At 35.2% G+C, this 17,407-nt stretch overlaps 1 protein-coding gene across 1 annotated transcript; it reads right to left on the bottom strand.

Annotated features, from left to right (window-relative positions):
• Positions 1 to 4,858: 4,858 nt before the first annotated feature.
• Positions 4,859 to 17,184, bottom strand: LOC132282684 (ankyrin repeat-containing protein BDA1-like). The gene is made up of 3 exons (XM_059784434.1): positions 16,359 to 17,184; positions 5,798 to 6,683; positions 4,859 to 5,188 (listed from the first exon to the last, which is right to left on the bottom strand). The coding sequence occupies exons 1-3, from the start codon at positions 16,923 to 16,925 to the stop codon at positions 5,151 to 5,153; spliced, it is 1,491 nt and encodes a 496-aa protein (XP_059640417.1). The 5' UTR covers positions 16,926 to 17,184; the 3' UTR covers positions 4,859 to 5,150.
• Between the last annotated feature and the right edge of the window lie 223 nt (positions 17,185 to 17,407).

Raw genomic sequence — 17,407 nt, 5'->3', positions numbered from 1 at the left:
TAATATTATGATGATGACTTGTCATTTAGAATGTCATTTTAGACTTGGAACCCTCAGACATGGTTTGTGTGGTTTCAAAATAGTTGTGCATGGAATGTGGTTTATATGCCTTAATTATAGTGTATGAGATTTAACTTGATTATGATTTTGGATTCTCTTGGGACATTGTTATAATAACATGGCTAAAGTTTGGCTTTAGAGCGGGAGGTATGAGTTCTCCCCAATTGAGATAGTGCACATTAGGGTGGCTTTCCCAGTGGGTTAATGCCCAGAATAACCATTTTGATCTTGATTTAGTCTGAGACGTGATGTCCAAGTATTCCATTAATTGATTTCGCATTAAATTCTAAGTTGACAACCAATGCTTAATTGTAACTTGTGACTTTTGTTGTTGGCGAATTGATGTTGTTAAGTACATTGATATTGATATGTGTTGCTAAGAAATATTTAAGTTAGCTTAAGATGATCCCTTAAAATAACTTGAACATAGACGTTCAGTGGAATGCTTCCTTGTATTCGCCTATATTGATCTTGCAATGATATTGAAACTTTAGGGTATACGCATATGTTTCTTCCAACGAGTAACTTGATTACTCACCCTAGTGGTTTGGGTTGTTTTTCAGGTAAAAAGATTATGTTCTTGGAAGCTCATCATCCTTAGAGGCTTATGAGCTATTTGAAGCATTTTTGTGTATTGACATATAAGTGTTTAACATGCCTTTCTTTTGATGTCACATTTTGTATACCATGGGTGTATGATACTTTAGAAGCTTATGTAGCTTTCTTGATGCGTAATGATACTTTAATATCTACTTTTGACATTATAGGCATGTATGTAAAGAGGCCAAGGGTCAAGCATGTGTACTTTTAAACTTGTACTCTTTTGGTATTAAACTTTTGCTTCAAAATGTATTTGAACTAATTTTGGAGGTTTGATATATGAAAATCTTGTAATTGATATGTATGAGGCCATGGGCCATTGTTTTACTTTCAAGTTTTCATATCAAAGTTGTTGGCATATCCACACATTTGAATTTCAATGAAAAAAATCAATTTTACACATTCATTTTGAACCAAATTGTCATGGGATTCAAAGTATAGGTTGAACCTTAGCACCTTGGACTCATAACAGGTTTTCCAGTAGCATTTCGAGGTGTTTCGGTCGACTGAAACTCCATTTCGATCGACTGATGGCAAATGAAATCATTAACGCATAGTAATTCATCATTCTAGTAGCCAATTCTACTATTCAGGGCCTATTTCGGTCGACCGAAACTTTATTTCGGTCTGCCAAAATAATCAGCACTTACATACATGTTTTCAGCAAGATTTTTGGTCATTTTGGTTGACCGAAACTCTATTTCGGTCGACCAAAATAGCTTACATACTTCAGCTTCTTTAGTTTGGTTTCAGCACTGTTGTTTCGACTTTGAATGGACATTTCTCCTTCATTTCTTATACAAATGGGGTGATTCTTGAGCCTAAATTCATGGATTTTGAGTCAGCTTTCCAATGGTACCAATGCCATTCTTAGATTCCAATCACAGTGGGAGTTATACATATTTTAGTGAGGTAGTGTCAGTTTTCACTTAAACCGGAAAAGGGCATTTTGCGGGATTCTTGGCCAATGTTCTTAGAACCTCTTGGAATATTGTGAAATGATTAAATTAGGTTGTATCCACTTTGTTTGACTTGTTTAGAGTCAATTTTCTCCTTTGAATTGTGAATTGACCATTTTGTCCTTTATTGACGAATTTTGCTTGTTTTAACTCTAGTTTCCTCTTTTGCTTACTTTAACTTCCGTGACCTCATGGAATGTCACATTGATGTCTTAGAGATGGTTTTTATCTCAAGGGACTATGGTTTTATCTTTTGCTTCCTCATTTCGGATCCGTTATTGGGTCAACTTTTGGGTTATCACTGACGCACCGGGTTGAAAAACTTGGGCCGTCACTATTAATGGATATATAAATAGGATGTATCATAAAAAATTATATGACCAGTTCGTGAATGTTTTATATTTTTATTTTTGATTTTTTAAATAATTTATCATTAATCTAGTTAGTTGTTCTGTTTCACTTTTAAATTACTTTTAAAAAAAAACATACCTTAAACAATATTATTTGCATAACAACATGGGTACAACATGATCCATTTACAGTAGAGGATCATAGTCCATGTTTGGAAACACCTATTTTGGATTTAGAATTAGAGAAAGTTTAGTTCAAAATTTGTATTAAATGTTCTAAAATCTCAAATTCAAGGCATGGTTTTGGAGCCGCCAAATATAGCATAAGTAAAATAGAAAAAAATTACACTAAAATAGGAAAAATTAGTAGGTATCCTTGGGGGCACCCAATAATGTAGGATGTGTAAATTAAGCTTGGTGTTGCTAGGATGGGGGAAGAAGCAATGGTATATTTGCAAGTTACGAGGGAGAGAAAGGTCAAGCTTAAACTCTAATTGTCATCGAAAGTTGATACTCCTTGCATCCTCGATAATGGGTTCCACTATAGGTCCAACAGAATGTTGGAAAATAAACTTGATTTTAGTATTTAGTGTTTTCAAGTTATTTTTGTATCCATGATGCATGTGTGAATTTAGCATATATGTTAGTGGGTAATAAATTATTTTAGTGGAAGTTAATGTGATGTTGAAAGTTATGTAAAATTAAGAGTCATGAGAGTTGAACCTAGTAAATATTATGTTAGTGGGAGTTATGCCTATTAAATATTATGTCAGTGGGAGAAATGAGAATTATAGGCATTTATATGTAATTGATACATATATGTTCTTAAGGGTTATATAATCATGTACTCTAGAAATTTTACAAAAAGAAGTTGGGATTAAGTGAGATAATATATATCTTTCTCCATTTCTCTTTCAAATTATATAGAGTTGTATTAATTTGTTTGTATAACCCACTACTTTTAACAAAGTGGTATCTGAACAAAGTTGGAAAGTGGTATCAGGGCAAAATCCAACAAAGCAAGTTTTGATTGCTTGATATTGCGCTAGTTCCATGAAATAGATTGCGTTATGTTAATCTAGCATAGGCTTCTACCTCTAAAAAGTTGGTCTTCAGTCGAATCAACCTAGAGACTGCATGTGGGTGTTTCTGATAGGATTTTTCAATGCTATATATCTCATAATAGAAGCTTTAATCCAATATTGCAAAGTAGAAATACCTTATCCACTAGAGGATTTAGGCCTACAGATTAGGGAGGAGCCAGGCCAAAGAAAGCACCTAAAAATTTAATTTAGTTCATTAATAGCACCCTTTGGGAGAATGGAAATAGTGGATTAAGATAATTGGATATTGATGAACACTATGCTGTGAACTAGTTCAAGTTTGCATTAATGATGTGTCTTGCAACCAATCGGACATAACTTAATGTAATAAAAAAATAGCTGTTATAACTTCATTATAGTCGTGATTATAGTCATTGTATAGCTGTTAATTCATTAGCCGTTATTCACTAGCTTATTTATTTCTTTTTTTGTACATGATTCAAATAAGCTTAATATACATAACATTGTATATCTTACTCTCCCATTATCCTCAGTCTAATATTCAACACGGTATTAGAGTAATTGATTGATGGCCGGTACTGAAATCAGATGAATTTTTTGCTCTTCACACTGCATAACCTTCATCTTACTACCTGACCTTCATCACCAATCTGTACCAACACAGAAATGAAGACAAGCGCACGAAGTTCAGCCTCAATCAGCATTGGACACACCCACACGTGTGGATCTAATGCGTATACACGCGTTGCACGCGCTCACTCACCTACGCATCACGCGCCTACCGTCTATTTTCCGGTGTTTGATTCCTTCACCCCCCCATCACAGACTCCATCATCTGCAATCAAGACCTCGTCACTGTCGATGCTCATCTTCTTCACTTTGAAAACTCCCTAATAATTGTGCAAATTCCTATAAATACTAGAAATTTATCTCCTTTTATAGAAATAAATTCAAATTTAAATGTTAATTAATCACATTTTTTTTTTTTTTTTCCCAAAATTTGAACTTCTAGAATTTTGACATGTGTTTATTGATAGGATCCGTATTCATAGAATTAAATTGACCGAGAATGTCTAACTTATTGACAACTATGATGAAGCAAAAGCAAAATTTTAGTGTCTACATTCTCGACCGAAGTTGCAGAAGCGCTCGTTTTGAAAGAGAGCTCAAAGCTGCTGTCAGCATGGGTTATAATTTGATTTTTGAATACTATCTAATTATTATATAGAGTCACCTTCATCGTACTGCCTGACCTTCATCACCAATCTTGAGATCGTTGGATATGGATGTGTTTTTGAGAATGGAGGTGTTATGTTGAGTGGAGTCGATCTTGAGATCGTTGGAGTTGGTGTTGGGTGGAATGGTGATAGGGTGTTGAGGGGCGGGGCTCGGAAGAAATGGGGGTTTGAGGTGGTTGGGGAAGGGGTTACGGCATGAAGGTCTACTGGTTTTGGGAGCTCGATCTCATGATGGAGGTTACACAATGATAAAAGCATATAGAGGAGTGTAATAAATAGTAAAGTGCAAAACTTAAATTTTAATTTCATATAAATGTCTTGTAAACAAAATAAATAAATATCAATATACTCGGCAATAATATTCATGTCGGCCATATCTCTGATTCTTCACGTCCGCGCTTTATCTCTGCCTTGATGTGACAAAAAAAAAAAAACGCAGCAGAATAGTCTTGTTTTTCTTAAATGTTCAGATTCGGATTTACAAGGCCATTTGACTGATCTATTATGTTCTCCTAAATAATTGGACTTTCCAAAATACAAAATATTTCTAAAGTAAATCTCAGCCACATACTTGACATACATGCACATTAAGACATAAAAGAAAAGACTAAATAGGACTACATTCGTGTGTTTATACATGATTTATAGATAATTATACAAAACATTACATTCCAACAAGTCTTCCAATGACATACAACACACACAGCTTTATTATACAAGTACTAAACATTCAAGAGTTCTCAAAAACTAACAAGTTTCTACACAACAATTTAGCAAACTATTATGCATCTCAGGTTTTTACATCTCAAATGCTAATACAAGACGAGCTAAACAACATCTCCACGAAGTAACATTATAACACAAGTCTCATAATCTTAATCATGCATCAACGTTAGGCCCACTATGGATAGCAACACCTGAAAAATTAATCAAACCATTAAAACTTGACTTTTTAAGCAAATACCCAAATCCAAGTTGTAAATCAAGGGTGTTTCTTACAAAATTTCTGTTAAAATATTCAGCAGTAGAATATAGTTAATAAACTCACGAATTTAACCAGAGAAAATGGCTTCATAATCAATTTTCTGCATACTCATGTTATTAATTTCAAAATATAAGACTAATTAAATGTGAGATTTATTTGCAATAATAATAATAATAAATATCTAGAGACCATCAAAAGCCGACATTTCACAGGAGATCGAAAATATATAAGTACAAACACAGCCAAAGTAAGTAGAATCTAGGTTTTGTCCTACCTCGAATGAGTGTATTTTCTTCCCCAAATCTTCAAGATATTGTGGATATATTGTGGAAGTTTTCCACCTTAATGTTTATATTCCAATAAATGTTACTCTATTAATTTATTTATGTCTTCATACGATTGAGTATATATCATATTAGATTTTTTTTTTTTTTTTGGGTAAATAAATGTATAAATAGGGGAAAATGTACGAAAAAGGGCAGGCCAAAAACAAAATGGCATGCATAACAGTTATGCAACGTAATATAAACTTGTACAATACCTGGAATAGTCTCATTAGTTCCTTGACGAGCCCCACATATTTGCCACCTTTGAAACTTGCGCGACCAATTCTCATAAATTCCTTGACACGCCCCACATTTTGGCCTCCTTTTACCAATTTGAAACTTGCCCGACACCACCAACCACACCACAATGTTGATGGTGTTAATCAGTATGACAATCCCGCACAGCCCGTACCATGTCCAAACTGATACCAAATATATGCTGATGTCAGCATTTTTGGTGGACTCCGGGGCTATCAAAGTTATTGATTGTACATACGTAAGTGCCATGAATGCCACTGAAGTACTCATAGCAGCCACTAATAGACACATTGAAAGTTTATTCTTGAGCGGAATTCCACTTATCATCAGAAGAATGATGCTCAGAGAAGCGAGTAAAGACACCGTGTTATATTTTAGAAACAACTTGAAATCCTCACCATTTTCAGAATCACTGCCGTCCATAATAGCCGTTCCAGGTGTAGTTCTACCATCGTTATCCTCTTGCCAAACATTTCCTGGCGGATTGAGTCCGGCTTGGAAAGACATTGTCGCTGTCACGGTCGCCACAATCATTAAATTACCACGAGACTCTTCCAACCAATTATTTTCATAGAGAAAATACTTCTTCCAAAACGTGGATATAAATTGCCACGGATTCTTGAGAGGTGAGGGAAAATTCATACAACTACTACTACTAGGTGGCACTGTCTCAATAAGATCCATTCCTCTTTTAACACCGGCTTCCACAAGAAACTCTCGGATTTCCATCACCTTTACATCTCTTGGACAATGATCTAAAACATCCAAAGCTGTAGAACCGTTCACATTCTTGACATTCGCGTTTTCCTTCACTTCCTTTCTAGAAAACAAGTACTCTATGGTCTGCACGTACAAAGTTAGCTTTACTAAATTATGAGGTAATTAACAAAGGAAAAACAACCGCTATAGATTATTGTTTGGACTGGGCTTCCTACCTTCTCTTAGGCAGTCGTTCATGGGTTGATTTTGTATGGGCCAACAGCAGAGTTGGGCTAAAAATGAATGTGCAACCATTCCAGTTTGTACGTATTATAAAAAGGTAAAGAAGGTAATAATTTAGATTCTTTCGCGCACGGAGTGCACAAGGAGAAGGTTCTCATTCGAACTGGACCCATCTCATGTGGGCTGATCTTCACCATTTTTAGAACACTAGATCCTTCGTTAATGGAGAGGGTCCAGCTTCTACAAGGTATATGAAAGTATATAAGATAAATCCCTTATGCTGCATTTGGTATGCAGTAATGAAATGTAATGTAAGTGGAAATAGAATGAGAATACGAATGAAATGGTCATTCTCATTCTATTGTTTGGTTGAAATCATTCCAGTGTTTGGTTGGACAAAATTAAAATTTAGAATGTAATTAATTTCAAATTGAATTCTTCAAAATACATCTCTTACTGACAAATAAATGAAATTAACAAAATAACATTCTTCTAGTTATAATTTTATAAAAAGAATTGGCGGCGGTGGATGGTGGTGATGATGGTGGTGGATGTGGAAAACGATAGTGGTGTAGATGGCGATAGTGGTGGCGGTGGCAGGCGGTGGTAGTATTGACTGAGGCGATGGCGGAAGTAGTGGTGTAGGTGCTAATGGTGGATGGTAGTGTCGGTGGTCGTGGTATGGTGGTGGTGGAAGGTGATGCGGTGATGAAAGGTAGTGGCGATAGTGGTGGTGGTGGCAGGCAGTGGTATTATTGACTGAGGCGATGGCGGAAGCAGTGGTGTAGGTGCTAATGGTGGATGGTAGTGTCGGTGGTCGTGGTATGGTGGTGGTGAAAGGTGATGCGGTGATAAAAGGCGGTGGCGATAGTGGTGGTGGAAGGTGAGGGCAGTAGTGAAAGTTGGTGGCAACAACAGTGATGGTTGAAGGCGGTGGCAATTGTGGTGGTACGTGGAAGGCAGTGGAAGTGACAGTGGTGGAAGGCGGTGGCAGTGGTGGTGGCAAGGGCAGAGGTGGTAACGGTAGTGGAAGTCTGTGGCGGTGGACGTGGAGGTGGCAATAGTGGTGGCGATGGCAGTGAAAGATAGTGGAGGCGGCGACAATGTGGTGGTGGTGGAAGGTGGTGACAGATGTGGCTCTTGCAGCGACAATGGTGGTAGTGGTAGAAGGCAACAATGGTGTAGGTGGTGGTGGTGACGGTGGTGGCGATAATGGTGATAGAGGGGTGGTTGAAATGATGATGGTGGTGGTAGAAGGTGGAGGTGGCGGTGGCAATGGTGGAGATGGCGGTGGGGGAAAGCAATACTGGAGATGCTGGTAGGCAGTGGAGGTGGCGGTGGTGAAAGTTGAAGATGGTTCTAGTGGAAGTTGGTGGTGGTGGAAGGCAATGGTGTTGGTGGCGATGGTGGTGGTGGTTTTTGATTTAGAATACGAGAGTTTTTTTGGGAAGTTGATTTTTTTTTTAAAAAAAATTGTTTGGGAATGGGATGGTCATTTCAAAGGTTTATTTGTGGAATGGATTTTCATTCCAATGGAATGGCTGGCCATTTCCACTTTAAATTGCATATATACCAAACATTGGAATGGTTGGAATGGGCATTCCATTCCATTTCATTCTTGTATACCAAATGCAACATTAGTGTCCATTTTGTTCAATAGAAGTTAATACTAGAAATTGAGACCAATAGAAAGGAAATTAAATTAATTTTCTAACAAGTATTTGATCAGCATGAAAATTTTCAAGAAAGTAGTAAAAATTATTCTTTCATGGCAAGTTTTTTGTTTATTTACTTTTATTTATCGAAAAAAAAGTTACAAGAAAATATGATGATTTGCCTAGATTGTCTTTATTTTTGTTTATGCTATAAGGAATAAATAAATTTATAATGCATTTATATATTAGACCCTTAAAAAAAAAAAATTAAGCAATATAAGAATTTAAACATAAATTATGTAGGACATCTAAGAGAGAGATTATTGTACTATTTTCATCTTTTATTTTATTTATTTATTATTATTTTTTTAAAAAGTTAAGATTATTGTACCGTTCTTATATAAATGTATGCATAAACACAATTTTTTTAGAAAGATAAAAAACGGGACAATACTTACATACTTACCGGTGAGTAAGTGCTCCCTTCTTACTGCTGATGTGGTCCAGTCACAAATGCATAAGTCTTTAGTTTCAATCAGGAAAATATTACATCTGTTTTCCTTACCTCTTAATGTTGACCAAAATATGGTCTAAGTATACCATATACTATAGTATTATTTATTTAAATATCATGTAAAAATATAATGTTTATATATATATATATATATATAATTACTTATAATATATAGTTTAATATAATAAAATAAAAAACTATAAATAAAGGAACCTAATTAAAAGTCGAGGCTAGAATTTGATTCTAAGTCCTTAAGACAGATTCGCCCCGTTATGGTGTTAACGGATTCAGTGGCGTCTATCTCCCACAATACAACGACTTGTCTTCCTTCGGTAGTAGCACTTCAACCCAAAGGAATAGCGAACCGGCTCGGTGTAGTACTCTCCGACTCGAAGTTGGGTTCGAACTTACTGACTAAGGCTCGAATCCACAGACTAGAGCTCGAACCCACATACATTATAGAAGAAGAAAGAAGGAAGAAGATAATTCAGAAAGAGAAGAATGGTTTTCTGAATTGGTGTGATAGCAAATGACCCCAAAGGGGGTTATTTATAGGAAGCAAAGTGCCTTTTCGGATTTGGGTGCAACCATGGAACATGTTGGTTCAGCACTAGTTGCAACCCTTTAGAAACAGATGCAACTCTTTAGAAAACAGATGCAACCCTTTGGAAATAGATGCAACCCGTTGGAAAAAAAAAAAAAAAAAAACTAACTTTTAATTTAAATTCAAAAACCAATCACCCATTTAAATAAGTCCAGCCCAAAAATAAAGGCCTAATTCAAAATTCCGTTTAGTAAAGAGAATAATCGGACTTTACAATTAGGCCAAAGCCCAAGCCCAAGCCCAAGCCCAAATCCCAAATCCCAAATTTGGCTTATTTAAATTTCAATTGGTTTAAACATTTTTTTCATGTGGGACAAACACTTCCCACATTTTGCATCCCATTTAGGTTTATCAAAACACCACACTTTGGAGCTAATTTCTCATTAACCTGAAAACGCATTTGAGAAAGTAAATATACCACGTCATCTCCTTACGGAGAAAAACGCGCTCGTTTAGAGATCCGCAAAAAATTCTTAGTGGAATCTATTCCAAATCTCATCCAAAATTTATGTTTTTAATGCCTCCGTTTCCAACAATCCCCCACATGAATGGAAATTTGCGTAAAATGCAAATGAAGAAGATACAGACACTAGAAAGAGTACTATTGGAAAGTTACTGCATCGGGATAGGTAGCTTTTGGCCTTGAACCTTCCCTAGTGTATTATTATCGGATTTACTGGCTAACTAGTGAACATGATGTCTTGAACTGTTCAACTGTTGATGTAAACCAAGACAATAGCAAACACACAGTTCTTTCCCGCACAAAGTCAGTTCTCACGGTTGTGTTCATATGGCTCTGAACAACTCTTGGTATTTCATGAGCGCTATAGAAAACTTAGCCTTAGAAGTTCTTATAGAAGCGGCCCCACTTCACACTCATATAAGTGACTTCTTATTAAGAGTAGTATCCTACTATATCCCACTTGCATTTTCAAGGTATAAGAGTCATTAAAAGCATAGCTTATCCTACTCATCGCTGTAGGTAGCACTGTCTCGTCATAGAAATGGGTAGAAGATTAAATCTTCCCAGTGCTTCTGGTGAGCCATTCAGAATTTTTGTTGTCTCTTTGAACCTAGATCTTGGGATCTCCAGTCAACTAAGTTGGGTTTCCATTAAGATGACTTGTTAGCTTTCGGCTCTAATCCTATCCCATTCGATGAACTATACATTTGCTCTCTTGTCAAACCTTTTGTAAACGGATCCGTTAAATTATCTTTTGACCTGATATAATCTATTGAGATTATCCCACTTAAGAGCAATTGTCTAACGGTATTATGTCGTCGACGTATATGTCGAGACTTACTGTTATACATATTACTTTGTGCCCTTCCAATTGCTGATTGATTATCACAATGTATACATATAGTGGGTACAGGTTTAGGCCAATTTGGAATATCTTCTAAGAAATTACGAAGCCACTCAGCTTTTTCACTAGCTTTATCCAAAGCAATAAATTCAAATTCCATAGTGGATCTAGCAATATAAGTTTGTTTTGAAGATTTCCAAGATATGACACCTCCTCCAATAGTAAAAATATAGCGACTTGTGGATTTAGAATCCTTCATATCTGATATCCAATTAACATCACTGTATCCTTCAAGTACTGCTGGATATCTAGAATAATGTAATCCATAACTTATGGTATATCTTAAATACCTTAGAACCCTGATTATTGCAGTTCAATGGTTCTTTCCCGGTTTACTTGTATATCTACTCAATTTATTAAGTGAGTATACTATGTCTGGTCGTGTGCAATTGATCAAATACATTAAGCTTCCTATAATGTAAGAATACTTAAGTTGTGAAATGCTAGGATTAGTATTTTTCGATAAATGAAGATTTACATCAACATGAGTCTTTATAAGACTACTATCTTCCTTATTAAACTTTTCTAATATTTTCTCAATATAGTGAGATTGAGATAATACTAGACCATCTGATATTTTAGAAATCTTAACTCCTAGTATGACATCAGTTTTGCCTAAATCTTTCATATCGAAATTTTTGGTCAACATCTTTTTAGCAGTTTTGATTATAATATCATTATTACCCATTATTAGCATATCATCCACATATAGGCACACAATGACATATCCATTTTGAGTGTTTTTCACATAAACACATTTATCACACTCATTAATTTTGAAACCATTTGACAACATCACTTTGTCAAATTTTTCATGCCATTGTTTAGGTGTTTGTTTAAATCCATATAAGAATTTACAAGCTTGCACACTTTCTTTTCTTTTCCTAGAACTATAAAACCTTCAGGTTGTTCCATATATATTTTCTCCTCTAATTCGCCATTCAAGAGGCAGTTTTAACATCCATTTGGTGTATTTCTAAATTTTGCAATATTGCAATAGCTAGTAACAATCTAATAGATGTTATTCTTGTGACTGGTGAATATGTATCAAAATAATCCAAGCCTTCGTTTTACCTGTATCCCTTAGCAATACGCCAGGCTTTATATTTATCAATTGAACCATTAGGCTTCATCTTCCTCTTGAAAATCCACTTATACCCTAAATGTTTATTACCAGGAGAAAGATCCACCAGCTCCTAAGTATGATTTTGCATGGTGGATTCAATTTCACTATTTATGGCTTCTTTCCATAAAGGAGCTTTAGGAGAAGACATAACTTTCTTATAGCTTTGTAGTTCATTCTCTAATATATATGTTAGAAAATCTGGACCAAATGATTTAGACGTTCTAACTCTTTTACTACATCTAGGTTCTTCCTTATTTTCACCATCTATAGACTCTTGGTCTATATTCTCTTGTTTATTGCTATTAGCAATATCATGATTTCTTTTAAGAGGATTTTTACATGGAAATATATCTTCAAAGAAATAAGCATTCCTTGACTCAATAATTGTATTGACATGGATATCAGGAATGTCTGATTTATGCATAAGGAAATGATATGCACTACTATTCTGTGTATCGCCTATGAAAATACTATAAAAGGTTTTTGGTCATATCTTAACTTTCTTAGGAGTAGGAACCGCAACCTTAGTTAGACACCCCCACACTTTTAGGAATTTATAGGAAGGTTTTTGACCTTTCTATAATTCATAAGGTGTCACATTTGTTTTCTTTTGAGGTATTTTGTTGAGAACATAATTAGCAGAAAGCAAAGCTTCCCCCCACAAATTCTGGATTAAAGCAAAACTTATCAACATAGCATTCATCATTTCTTTTAACGTACAATTTTTGCATTCAGCAACACCATTCTGTTGAGGTGAATGAGGAGCAGTAGTTTGGTGAATAATACCATATTTTGAGCAAATGTCAGTGAATGGTGCTTCATATTCACCACTTCTATCATTTCTAAACACCTTTATCTTTTTGCCAAGTTGATTCTCAACCTTATTCTTGTAATGTTTAAACATTTCCAAGGCTTCATCTTTGCTTCTTAATAAGTATACATAACAGTATCTTGTGCAATCATCAATAAAAGTAATAAAACACTTTTTCCCACCTCTGGTTGGCATAGATTTAAAGTCACAGATATCATTGTGAATTAATGCTAGAGGTTCAGTACTTCGCTCTATAGAGTGAAATGAGGTTTTAGTCAATTTTGTTTCTACGCATGTTTGACATTTTTTTTATTTAAATCAATACTAAATTTTGGTATACAATCTATGTTAATTAATCTATGAATCGTATCATAATTAATATGTCCTAACCTACCATGCCACACATCAGATGACGCAATTATATAAGCAGAAGCGTTCGCTTTATTATTATTAATAGCTTTGGGTACAACAGCCATTACATTGAATTTGAATAATCCATCACTAGGGTACCCTTTGCCCACATACACCTCATTCTTAGTAAGCATAAATTTATCAGATGCAAAGACTAGCTTGAACCCATTCTTGCTTAGGAGTGATCTAGAGACCAAGTTCTTCCTGATGTCTGGTACATGTAACACATTATTCAGAGTGATCTCTTTCCCCGAGGTCATTAATAGCTTAATTTTTCCTTATCCTTCAACTTTTGCAGTAGAAGAGTTCTCCATGTAGAGTTTTTCTCGATGATCTATAGTTTCATAGCTAGTGAACATATTCTTTTTTGAGCAAACATGGCGAGTATTCTCTATTGTTGCTCAAAAGGTTTTTTTTCAGAAACCACAACTGGAAGATTTAGTTCTGACACATCAGCTCTCAACTTATCTTCCTTAGCAATGTGCACCTCGGTGGTCTTTTTCTTGGGGTTATGTTGTGCTTTGCGGCTACGACAGTTTTTAGCTCGGTGTCCTAACTTGCCGCATATGAAGCACTTCCCAATGAACCTCTTGTAGTTTCCTTGGCTAAGACCTTCTCCAGAGTGCTTCCTCTTCTTATTTTTCTATCTAGCTTCCACTAGATTTGCCTTTGACACCATTGAAGAATTTGCAGCTTTCTTTTTAGATGTACGGTTATCTTCTTCAATTCTCAGCTTGACAATCAGGTCTTCGAGCCCCATTTTCTTGCGCTTATGCTTCAAGTAATTTTTGAAATCTTTCCAAGTAGGTGGCAGCTTCTCAATGATTGAAGCTACTTGAAAAGATTCACTCAAAGTCATTTTCTCAGCATGTATTGTAGGATCAGCTGGAGCTCTTGTACTTGGCTCACGACTGTCTTTGAGTCTATCATTTTGAAGTCTAGAAATCGTCCAACCATGAACTTTTTCAAGCCAGTATCCTCTGTTTTATACTTCTTGTCTAATAACTCTCAGAGCTCTTTAGCAGTATTCATTGGATTGTACACATTATATAAAGTGTTGTCCAATCCATTGAGGATGTAGTTCTTGCATAGGAAGTCTCCATGCTTCCATGCATCAATAGCTCCTAACTTTGTAATGTCAGTCTCACCCTTTTCTAATACTGGGGTAGTCTCAGTTATGTACTTGCTTAGATTCAGAATTGTAAGGTAGAATATCATTTTCTATTGCCACCTTTTAAACTCAGCCCCAATAAATTTTTCGGGCTTCTCCCCACGACTGACGGGAACATTAGGCATAGTAGTACTTGTACTTGCCATTTGTCTGATTATATTAAATATACAGACCGTGAGTCAAATTACAGTAATTATAACAACAACAATAATAAATAAATAATTAATACTATAGTAAAGTTGAATCTGTCTTAAGATTGTTATCCAAAATATGGTCTAAGTATACCATATACTATAGTATTATTTATTTAAATATCATGTAAAAATATAATGTTTATATATTTATAATTATTGTAAAATAATAATCTATATATATAATTACTTATAAAATATAGCTTAATATAATAAAATAAAAAACTATAAATAAAGGAACCTGATTAAAAGTCGAGGCTAAAATTTGATTCTATATCCTTAAGACAGATTCGCCTTGCTATGGTGCTAACGGACTCAGTAATGTCTATCTCCCAGGATACAACGACTTATCTTCCTTCGGTAGTAGCACTGCAAACCAAAGGAATAGGCGAACCGGCTCGGTGTAGTACTCTCCGACTCGAAGTCAGACTCGAACTCACTGACTAAGGCTCGAACCCACAGACTAGAGCTCGAACGCATAGACAATTATAGAAGAAGAAAGAAGGAAAAAGATAATTCGGAAAGAGAAGAATGATTTTCTGAATTGGTGAAAGAAGGAAAAAGATAATTCGGAAAGAGAAGAATGATTTTCTGAATTGGTGTGATAGCAAATGACCCCAACGGGGGGTATTTATAAGTAGCAAAGTGCCTTTTTGGGTATGGGTGCAACCATGGGTCATGTTGGTTCAACACCGGTTGCAACCCTTTAGAAATAGATGCAACTCTTTGGAAAATAGATGCAACCATTTGGAAATAGATGCAACCCTTTGAAAAAAAAAAAAAAAAACTAACTTTTGATTTAAATTCAAAAACCAACTACCCATTTAAATAAGCCAAGCCCAATCGAAAATTCTGTTTAGTAAAAAGAATAATCGGACTTTACAATTAGGCCCAAACCCAAGCCTAAATCCCAAATTTGGCTTATTTAAATTTTAATTGGTTTCAACATTTTTTCTATGTAAGACAATCACTTTTCACATTTTGCATACCCATTTAGGCTTATCAAAACACCACACTTAGGAGCTAATTTCTCATTCTCCTGGAAACGGATTTGAGAAAGTAAATATACCACGTTCATCTTTTTGTGGAGAGAATCGCGCTCGTCTATAAATCCGCAAAACATTCTTAGCGGAATCTATTCCAAATCTCATCCAAAGTTTATATTTTTAATACCCCAGTTTCCAACACTTAATTTAATAATTAAGAAAAATAGAGAGGGTGAGTGAATTAATAAATAATGTGATTTACCATAAAGAATTTGTTTTTCATACCTATTACTTTCTTGATTTTGTAATTATAAATAATTTGACCACATCAACAATTAGGAGCACCTACTCACCATGAGTGGGTAAGAGTTGTCCTACTTAAAAAGAGGGATTAATTATACGTTCACATTTCTCACGGAAATAAATTCTTCTTCTTCTTCTTCTTTCTTTCTTTTTTTTTTAAATTTATTTATTTATTTATTTTTTTTTTAGAAAAAAAGTTATAGGAAAGATTTTCTTTTTTTAGTGTCCAAACACTTAAAATGTTTATATAAAAAATATCTCATTTAAACTATTTCCTTCTAACCTGCCAAATTTCAAGGTAAAAAGCATATTAAGTTTATAAAAAGTTAAAAACGCATACAAGGTAAAAATCGGCTTGTTCAAAAAACATAAATGGTAAAAAAAATCTTTTCAAATGTTAAGGAAGTCCGTTGTTTTTCAAAAAATTCAATACATACCTCCATCTGTTTGAAGATTGCAGCTAGATGCAATATGGTGTTGCCATCTTGGTCTATAGAGTTCACCAAGTCTTTGTCCCCCGTGGATTCCACCAAATATTTCAAAGCCTCCAAACGGTAGTACCTCACACACAAGTGTAACACAGTCTCTCCTCGGCCTAGTCGTTCATGGGCAGACTTAGGTCGAGTCCGAGTCAACTCTTCTATAACTCCAACTCGACCTTTTATGGCGGCCAAGTGGAGAGGAGTCCTCCCATCTAGATCACGGAAGTCACAAACATCGATGTTTACGTGTACCAACTCGCGTACTACTTCAACGTGGCCCTCTATGGAAGCCAAGTGGAGAGGTGAGTGTCCGAGTGAGTCTAACTCAGTTGCGAGTTTAGGCTTTCGGATCAGAAGCGCTTGTGTGAAGCCTACGTGGCCACGCATGGCTGCTATATGCAAAGGAGTCTCATGAAAGCATGTGACTGAGACTCTATCAAGAATGAGTTCATCTTCTTGCATCAATTTGTTTAATGCGAGTACGCTGCCACACAGCGACGCCTCATATAGTCTTCTATCCATATATGCACTCTCTAGGAGAAATCTCACAGGATTGAACACTTTTAACTACTCCTAATTTATAACGTATCACACGCACATATGATACATAAATATATTAGAATTGAATATCCTACTCATGATATAGTGAATGTCAAATCACCCACAAATACAAAGATTCTTGCTGAGATTGGTATAGCCAAGCCAACTATATATACAGCGCCTTCTAGCTAGGCAACTATATATATATATATATATATATATAAAAGGACGGAGCCATTTTAGGCTTGGGGCAAGTGTCTCTTAGCCCCGACCCCGCTGAATATATATATATATATATATATATATGCTTTTTTATATTAAATTTTTTTTTGCTTATTCTTTGGTGCTTGTGCGGAAAAATATATGTACATCTCAAAGTATTAACAGGTCTAAATTTATTTGATAGTTAAAAAAGTAATTTACATTTAGTAGTTAAAAAATAGTTTATGTTTTTATTTCCAATT

The sequence above is a fragment of the Cornus florida genome, unplaced genomic scaffold, assembly GCF_030987335.1.
Source record: "Cornus florida cultivar Cherokee Brave unplaced genomic scaffold, ASM3098733v1 CherokeeBrave_3.0.0_Hap2_Chr11, whole genome shotgun sequence".
NCBI lineage: Eukaryota > Viridiplantae > Streptophyta > Magnoliopsida > Cornales > Cornaceae > Cornus > Cornus florida.
Note: the sequence above shows the minus strand (reverse complement) of the source record. Positions and strands in the feature narration are given on the sequence as shown.

Coding starts and splice junctions, on each gene's coding strand:
- LOC132282684 (XM_059784434.1), bottom strand. CDS start 16,925: ATGGATAGAAGACTATATGAGGCGTCGCTGTGTGGCAGCGTACTCGCA. Junction 6,684..16,358: donor CAATCTTCAAACAGATGGAG/GTATGTATTGAA, acceptor TTGTACGTGCAG/ACCATAGAGTACTTGTTTTC. Junction 5,189..5,797: donor AACTAATGAGACTATTCCAG/GTATTGTACAAG, acceptor TTAATTTTTCAG/GTGTTGCTATCCATAGTGGG.